At 34.0% G+C, this 8,384-nt stretch overlaps 2 protein-coding genes across 15 annotated transcripts; both read right to left on the reverse strand.

Annotated features, from left to right (window-relative positions):
• Positions 1-256: 256 nt before the first annotated feature.
• LOC142543585 (uncharacterized) lies at positions 257-2,946 on the reverse strand. 12 transcript variants are annotated; one of them, XR_012819796.1, is made up of 4 exons: positions 2,724-2,946; positions 2,152-2,270; positions 928-2,054; positions 257-827 (listed from the first exon to the last, which is right to left on the reverse strand). XR_012819796.1 is itself a non-coding variant. In XM_075650938.1 (4 exons), the coding sequence occupies exons 1-4, from the start codon at positions 2,834-2,836 to the stop codon at positions 620-622; spliced, it is 495 nt and encodes a 164-aa protein (XP_075507053.1). In that variant the 5' UTR covers positions 2,837-2,946; the 3' UTR covers positions 257-619. The 12 variants fall into 12 exon arrangements, 2 of the variants coding, with proteins under 2 accessions (XP_075507053.1, XP_075507051.1); XR_012819795.1 differs by adding an exon at positions 2,573-2,615 and having other exon boundaries at positions 928-2,270; XR_012819794.1 differs by adding an exon at positions 2,573-2,631 and having other exon boundaries at positions 928-2,270.
• A 777-nt stretch (positions 2,947-3,723) lies between these two features.
• LOC142543586 (caffeoylshikimate esterase) lies at positions 3,724-6,526 on the reverse strand. 3 transcript variants are annotated; one of them, XM_075650941.1, is made up of 8 exons: positions 6,121-6,526; positions 5,954-5,983; positions 5,420-5,549; positions 5,137-5,283; positions 4,776-4,906; positions 4,463-4,564; positions 4,276-4,374; positions 3,724-4,191 (listed from the first exon to the last, which is right to left on the reverse strand). In XM_075650941.1, the coding sequence occupies exons 1-8, from the start codon at positions 6,388-6,390 to the stop codon at positions 3,973-3,975; spliced, it is 1,128 nt and encodes a 375-aa protein (XP_075507056.1). In that variant the 5' UTR covers positions 6,391-6,526; the 3' UTR covers positions 3,724-3,972. The 3 variants fall into 3 exon arrangements, with proteins under 3 accessions (XP_075507056.1, XP_075507054.1, XP_075507055.1); XM_075650939.1 differs by having other exon boundaries at positions 4,463-4,600; positions 6,121-6,517; XM_075650940.1 differs by lacking the exon at positions 5,954-5,983 and having other exon boundaries at positions 4,463-4,600; positions 6,121-6,521.
• Between the last annotated feature and the right edge of the window lie 1,858 nt (positions 6,527-8,384).

An 8,384-nucleotide genomic window follows, 5' to 3' on the forward strand; every position in this document is an offset into this window, starting at 1 on the left:
AACTTCAAAGGTGAAGGTTCTGGCTTCCAAGGAGAGACCACAAACAAAAAAGTCTAAATTTTAACTATTTTCACCTATAGGCTATACTTGCTAAATGTATTAACTAATTACTTCCAAAGTCCCTTGTCTAATCTTATCAACTGTTACAACTATCCACCATTGTCTGTATTTTAGCAGTGTTCCTACTCAGGCATGTACCTAAAGAATAGGGATCTAAAGCAACCGTAGGAAAATATGCCTCAAGTCATGAAGATAAGATTGGAATCTAGCACTTAAACAAGTGAAACTCATATTTCATTGACAAAAGGTCCCATAAATCTTTTATCAAATCAAAGACTTTAAATATGCATGACGCTGCCAACAACATAGATAATTGTAAACAAAAACGTTTTGTGCATACATGTACAAATTCATCTTCCAATTTTCAGTTTGATCTTGGACTACGGGATCAGTTCAGAACTCCATACCATCATACTTTCTGAGCCGAAACCTTCATCTAGATTTTCGTTTCATTAGTTTCAACGAGCTAAAGTTTGCATTTACCAACTCGGCAGCAGCACGGGCAGAAGCTGATGCACGTTCAGCTGCAGCAATAGCAGTGCAAGCCAGTTGAAGCACATCAGATGAATGTGAACTCGGTTCTAAACTCTGATCCCTTGAAGATTCGGACACACCAGCAGCAGGGGTGCTGTTACGAGAAACGGGAGATTGCAATCATCAATCTTCTCTGTTTTAACCATCTACATAATTAACAGAATGCTTTGTGCTAGATGAACTTTCTTGAATTTCTGGCTTCGGAAATTGAACAGATATTTGCTTCGGTCCATCTAAAATGTACACAGATGCATTGTCAACGCCAGGAGAATGGCTCGGACAAGAGACAGAACTGAAAAATGAAAGATTAATAGCTTGAAACACGACAAATACCAGAAGATCTTCGGGTTTCTTGCCGAATTCAGCTTCAGTTTTAGTCGAGTCCCAATCAACACTGTGCTCTAGCGTGATCTCCTTTAGAACTCTGAGTTTTACTTGTGGCGGCGGAGCACTCACAGTGAGTTTTTCAATAATCTGAAAGACAAGGGATAAACCGCATTGAGGAACCCACATAAAAGAATAACTGTAGAGAGCAGTTTGATTTCCAGGATATAGTTTAGGTTTGAGTCATATCAGATGCCTGAGTGTGAATGTTTTTCTTGATAACCAAGGATGAAATAAACTAACTGTACGAATGACGCTGGTATCGGGGCGAAGCTCGGTTGCAGCAGCTATGAATTCTTTTCCATACTTCGCAGCAAACAAATTCTGAACATGCAATAGATCTGGCAAATCTGAACATTTGGGAGATGGAAAGATTATGCTTGCCACTGCTTCCCGAAGCTCACTCGAGCATTCCCTGTTTCAAGTAGTAGAGTAACAAACAAATAGAAAAGTTTATTTGAATCAACAGAAATCAGAGGCAACGGATATAAAATGTAGCCTTCATTCTGGTAACTGACCTTGATTTTTATCATTTGCACGAAATTATTACTTGGGTATGTATCTATGTGATGTACTCGATTTCATACATACATAGACAAATTTAAACACATAAATGCATATCGTGATCTTACATTCTTACTTATTGGTATAAATGCAACAAAATGTTTGAAAAAGATCATTTTAAGATATTTTTAAACAAAACACGAAGGAAGATTCTAATTCTCCTTCCCTCTTCCCACGGATGAGTACAGGGCCGGTTTTGGAAAACTAAAAGAACATACTAAGCGAAAACGTGATTAAGTTTCTAAGAGTTACAACTGTTGCAGAATAAATCGCTATTTACACTCAGGTGTCTTTTTTTGTAACGATCAGTCATTTGGCTGAACCAACATGGGCTTCGGTCCATACCCATGCACCACTACTGGTCATGAGCCGTTAGTATGATCCAGCATGGGCTATAGACTGTCACTCATAGAATATCTCACTCCCTAGGATTCAAGTGTTGGAGAAGACGAAAGAAACCGGTTAGAGTGACTCTCGCTTGTTTTGCAATGGCCAAGGTCAAGCATGTTTTACTACAAAGTTACCAATCAACTTCAGTTAAATAAAAATCTATATAGAACCTGAAAGGTCATGATTTTTTAAAATAATACAGCACGAGTTTCCACACACACGCACATAAAGACGCAGCAAGATCACTTCATCATAGATTGCTCAGTTTCTGCACTGAGGCTCATGATTTCAAAAAAACCCACCTTTAGATCTATAAGTGATTCCACAGTGACGAGTTTCTGCATCGAATACAAATCTTGGCCCACCATTAGTAAAAATGTTTGCCAAATCTTAGTACCTACAAACCTTTTCTGAACCCATGAAATAACATTCAAGGCAACCCCTCTTTCTTAAACACAAATATCCGACACAAAGCAAAAAAAGCATAAAATAAAACTACATGTTAAGATTGTTGAATTGCATAAACATCATAGAATTAGCAGAAAGCTGCGATTTTTAAGCATATTATGGTCTAAAAACAATGGCAAATACGAAAAATAAAAACCCAGATAAAAAATGAACTCAAAGAAAAAGAAAATACCCAAGAACTCGACGAAGATCAGTGTAATATTTACCCTTCTTTTCTGAACAAGGTACCAACTATTTCAATCTTACATTTACCATTAATTAAAAAATAATAATCACAGATATTGTCAAACAAATAATTATCACAAAAATTGTTAAGCACTAACCATTTCACTCCCAGAAGTCCCCTGTTGAAAAGTTGATTCAGCATAGACATCGGATTTCTTGGAAAAAATTGACTGACTAATGGACTGTTGATGGATAACTGTTGACTATGCATATATGTTGATCGGGGATGTTTTTTGCGATTCCTCACCTAGAAATAGAATTTTGTTGCGACCATTCATCAGTACTGTTGCTTCTGAACCTCTCTGCCCACGAAGATGTTTGAAAAATTTGTAAAATAATTTTGATAAACTATTTATTTCTTTAAAGATTTGATTTAACTTTGTCAATTATTTATTTAAAATCAAATATTTATTTTAGGAGTTGATTTTTTCAAGTGTATTTGAATAATCAATTTTTTGAATAAATAGTTGATCAAGATCATTTTACAAATTTATCCGAATATAAATTTTCAAAATTATTCTGAATTTTAAACTTAAAGACATACTCAATTAAAAAGATCCAGATAAAAAATCTTGAAAATTAATAATAATACAAATTTATCTAGATTTGGATATTAAAAGGACATTTTCTTGTAATTTATTTGTTTTTTAAGCAAAAATGAGTTTGGATACTTCGAAAAAATAAAAAATAAATAAAGCCAAAAATGATTTTTTGTTATCGCCTATCGGTAGTTTCTGTATCTATATTCACAGTTGATATTTTCATAACTATTATTCCGCAATTTCATGAGCTATTTTTATTTATTTACTAATATCACCCATAAAATAAAATTACTATAATAAAGTCATTTTTTGAATAAATTTTTAATTTTAATATAATCTCTAAGTTTTTTTTTTAATCATAAATTACTTAACATGAAAAAAAAATTATATGTAATTGTGCCCGAAGACAATAATATTATATAATATACATGTAAAGTGATTTATAAATAATAAATACATAAAATTACAACCCAACCAAGCCTAAGTCAAGGTTAAACTCTTTTCTTCTTTTTTTAATTCAATCTAAGCATAGGAAAAAAATTAAAAGAAGACCAGATTGAAGTGACAATCAAGTTTATTCTTCAAACTTTTATTGGACTTTCCAAGAGGACCGGATGTTATCCAACACAAACCAAGATAGAGCTTATTTTTCGCATAAATAAGTTAATGCCTCTCTAGATGTATATATCTCTTCAACAACTAAATTACTGGTCACTACAATCTCAACTCACCAACTTTACCAATGAAACTCCTAAAGGCAAATAAATAAAGTTTTTTTAACCAAAAAGAAGAAGAAGTTGAGCCACTACTTCATTGAGGTTCTTGAATCAAGCCATGCAACAATGTCACCAAGAACAGTCAAAATTCTGTCATCTGGTTCCCCTTCGAGAATGCAGTGAAATCCATCTTCATAAAGCTTCAGAGTTTTATCTTTGCTCGAAGCATTTTCGTATAAAAATGTACTCACTAGAGGATCAGTCACTTTATCAGCAGCTCCATGAAGAACAAGCATAGGAGATGCAACCTGAGACATTAAAAAAAATCATTTTTTTCAAGAAAATAGTGGACATACAGTGGATGATGGATGAAGAAAGGATACGGTACTGACCTTATTCACCTGTGACTCGATATATTTTGTAGCGTTTAGTAGCTCCACAGCAGTCCTGAGTCGCGTTTGATCACTGTAGCTGATCACGTTGTATGGAGCCTAAAAATAAATAAGTTCGGAATATGTTAACAGTTTTAAATTCAGTGTGTTGCTATGAAACTTCTCAAACAAACAGTTTGAAACATACCATTTGTTTTTTCTTGAGTTCTCTGAATGCCAGATCAGCTAAGTCTTTCTGGGGAACGAGCTTTGCTTTTGGCATAAACTCAGACATTAATATTAGGAGTTTCTGCAGTGGAAGAGGGGGTGACATTTCCTTTGAAATCTGATTATAAAAACGGGCGTCAGATTTCATTTAATAGAGCTTATCCCTGTAATATTTTGTCCTTGAAAGTTGGAGATTGCAAAGCAAAGTTTGGCTTTGTGTTCGACTTATATACAAGAATTTGTAATGCAAAAGCTATTTTCAAAGTAGAAAAACATAAGATACGATGAATTACTTTACACATTGGAGCTACAAGAACTATGCCATCCCATTCTTTTGGTGCCTTGAGAAGTGCTTTGATCGCAATTGCTCCACCCATGGACTGACCGAATATGAATCGGGGGAATCCTCGAATCTCCGGCCTTCCTGTGTATCACAATTACATTATGGCGTGACTTGTCTTAGAGGAATAAGTATAAAAGCCCACCCTACCAAAGAATCAAAGTAAGAACTCTCAAATAAACATCCAAAATGGATACAGTCGATGCATAGAAATTATGATTCCCAATTCAAAGTCCTAGTTCTGTTCATGTATACCCGTGAATTTCACCTGAATTTGTTATTAAATCAAGGAAGACCATAGAGAAGGCACTCACCTTTCATTATCTTGAATTGTTCGTTGACGTTATCTACTATCCCATCAAAAGACGGAACATAACCATGCAATCCTTCAGATAGACCAAAGCCCGGATGATCAATTGCATAGACTCCATAACCCGCCGAAGCTATGTATTTGGCAATGCCTGAAACTCAGAAGGTAAGATACAATTTCAAGACGATCAAATAGTGCAGTTTGTTTGAAGTCAAGTCATTCCGGCACAAATTGTATGTAAAGAGGAAAAGAGACAGACGCATTACATTAGATGAAGAACAACAAACCTTCAAAGAAAAAAGTGCAGGTATCACCATATCCATGGCAGAAACACAAGGCTCCTTTGATTCTTACACCGGGCTTCGGCAACCAGCTTTTGCAGAAAATTTCTTGTCGGTTTGAATTGATCTCATACCACTATACAAACATTTGCATTCAATATCAAGAATTGGAAGATGTCATACTGTCAAGTGTCACAATGCAAAAGCGCAACTTCAGATAGACGCTACCGTGCTGCTAATCAATATGCAGTATATGAATTGATGGCAAGCCAGCGCAATTCTTTCACAAACATCAAAAAACAAGCCAGTTTCACCCCCAAATATTCAGTTCTTCAACAAAATCAATGGATAAACACGGAGGAACAAATAAAATCACACAAAAAAAGCATAAGATTCTAGTCCAAAAAAGAGGAGACCGGACCAGCCAGGTACGATTTTTCTAAAAATCTAAATTTCCAAAATATATTAAATAGCCCAGATCAATCTTGATCCGCCAGTGTGTCTAAATGAGGATTGATAGCAAAGCTTAGTACAACTTACCTCCTCTGTTCTGATCCCAGCTGGAGCCATCTGCTCATCAAAGCAAAAATGGAGGAGAAAAAGAAAGAAAGAAAGTCTCTTAGCACTAGATGCATACAAACAGGAGTTCGTATGCATCTAGCAGTTCGTAAAATCAAAATCAAATACGATTAATCGTCAAAAAATACCTTAAACAATATATGATCAAGCTGCTGCTGAACATTACTAAAAGCAGATCGCACCCTTCTGCGAGCCATGGCTTGGTCCAAATTCTGCGAAGCGATAGAGTTCAGCTGATCACTCACGCCCTCGATTTTCTTCTTTTTCTGGGCCATTACGATCACTGCTCGCCTTGGACCCAAAGTCCGCCCCAAAGAAACGGGTCTGACAGAATTCCAACAATAGTGGCCACTTTCCGGCGAGAGCTGCCGGGAAGCTGGACATAAAGCAAGATCCATTGGGATTGGGAACACTTTTTTATTAGTAAAGTGAAAGAATCACTTCCATTTATATATGTAGACTGAGACTCCCACTGTATTTAAAAAAGAAAAGTAATCTCTATTGAGAAAAACGTGCACCTGAACAAGTATGCATCAGACATGGAAGTGTAAAATAGTCCGGGCAAGAAAACCGTACAAGAATATCGGGCGGGTTACCGGATCCATTTTACAGTAATGCTGGTTTTGTATAATCTTTTGGTTTTCTTCGTAAAATTTTGACAAACTTGAATATTTGATTAAACACTAGAACTTAATCATTCAATTTTGTGTTACAGATATTCTATTTAAATTATCTATAATATAATTTTACTTTTTTTACCAAAATTGTTATATTTTTTTATTGTAAATATGAACAGGATTGACTCATCTCACGAATAAAGATACGTGAAACAGTATCACAATATACTTATTCTTAATTAAAGCTATTAATATGTGGTCAACATCTAGAATTGTCATAACCAGGGGCTGAGCCATACATGTAAAACATTAATAGGTTCGGTTAAAATCGAATCTAATTTTTTAAAATCGAATTAACCGAACTTTTTTCTCTATATACTTTACTATGGAAACCAAACAAATCAAATCGAAAAAATCGATTATTTGGATCGGTAACACAATAAGAATTTTAGACTTATTTTAAAAAAATCAAGTTTTAAATAAAAAATTGTATCATAAAAATTGGATTAAATAAATTTAAATTTTATTTATTAAAAATATATTTAAATATAGTTCTATTGTCCAATAAATTTTATTATAAATTTATAAATTTATTTCCTTATAAATTTTATTAGAAAATTTATTAATATTAATTTTTTTTATAAAAGTTTGATTTGTTCGGTTAACGAAGTTTTTATATTAAAAATAGAAATCGAACCGAACTAATTGATATTTTAAAAAATTTAAACCAAATTTCTGAATAATCCGAACCGATTTTTCAAATTATTTCAGTTCGATCTTTTATTTTGATTAAAACTGATATTTTGTTCGTACATCGACATTAATTAATGTTTTCCCATTATTTGTTGATATCTACACTTTTGATTTAAAAATAACTTAATAGTTTTTTTTTCCTTCATTCCATGAGTTACCTGACTAGAAATTTCAATAATCCCAAAATTTTACAATAAAGAATTATTTTTCTAATTTCATAATTATTCAATTTTCGATTATTCTAAATAGAAAAATCGCAATACAAACTCAATAATAATTGATCATCAACAATCATCAAACATTTCAATCAATTGATTATTATTCCAAAAATTCGCAACATTAAATTTTACGGTAAGAATTCTAACTCCAAACTACTATTTAAAAAAAGGTGGGGTTTGAGCTCACTCTAACACAAAGATGGCTCTGCCCTAGTCAGAACATGCTAACAGGGAGCACATGCCCTCAATCCATCATATGGCGGGGCATGATAGGTCGCACTATTAGTTTGGCAGGTCAGAAAATTTTCAATCTAACTATTTTATGTGACGGCCTAGCCAATCTAAAGTCATATTTGACTGATTCAGACATTGTCAACTCATCTGAATCCAACCCAACAATTTTACGTTGTGGGGTGAGTCGATATGATAATCTTTGTCCATTTTGAGAGTTCTATCGATATTTAATGTCCAAAATGAAAACGAGAAATAAAGTATAAAGTTCCGTAAGCATTGGAATCCAACTTACAAGTGCTCTACTTGAACTACGATTTGACAATCGCTAAAGAGTTTCACACAAAATCTTCTACCCCTTTTTGGCATTCTGTGTTTACTGACAACTTCTCTAGTATGGCCAAGTGGAAACCAAATCAGCAAACCATTATACTATGGAAGGAGGTTTTAGCTAATTGCCAAAAAAAGAATGACCCACCAATATAAATAATTCAAACGAAGAGGAGCGACTGGACGACGATTTTGAAATGGTGAATTTTAAAAAAGAGATGGCAAAAAATTGTGTGGGATGAT

Source organism: Primulina tabacum, chromosome 4, assembly GCF_025594145.1.
Source record: "Primulina tabacum isolate GXHZ01 chromosome 4, ASM2559414v2, whole genome shotgun sequence".
NCBI lineage: Eukaryota > Viridiplantae > Streptophyta > Magnoliopsida > Lamiales > Gesneriaceae > Primulina > Primulina tabacum.

Excerpts from the sequence above, each read along its gene's own strand:
- LOC142543585 (XM_075650936.1), bottom strand. The coding sequence starts at position 2,836 with ATGCATAGTCAACAGTTATCCATCAACAGTCCATTAGTCAGTCAATTT. Across the intron at positions 1,394-2,723 it reads GGACTTCTGGGAGTGAAATG|GGAATGCTCGAGTGAGCTTC; the intron begins GTTAGTGCTTAA and ends TACTTGAAACAG. Across the intron at positions 828-927 it reads AGAAACCCGAAGATCTTCTG|ATGGACCGAAGCAAATATCT; the intron begins GTATTTGTCGTG and ends TGTACATTTTAG.
- LOC142543586 (XM_075650939.1), bottom strand. The coding sequence starts at position 6,390 with ATGGATCTTGCTTTATGTCCAGCTTCCCGGCAGCTCTCGCCGGAAAGT. Across the intron at positions 4,907-5,136 it reads ACAATTCAAGATAATGAAAG|GAAGGCCGGAGATTCGAGGA; the intron begins GTGAGTGCCTTC and ends TGTGATACACAG. Across the intron at positions 4,192-4,275 it reads TCGAGTCACAGGTGAATAAG|GTTGCATCTCCTATGCTTGT; the intron begins GTCAGTACCGTA and ends TTAATGTCTCAG.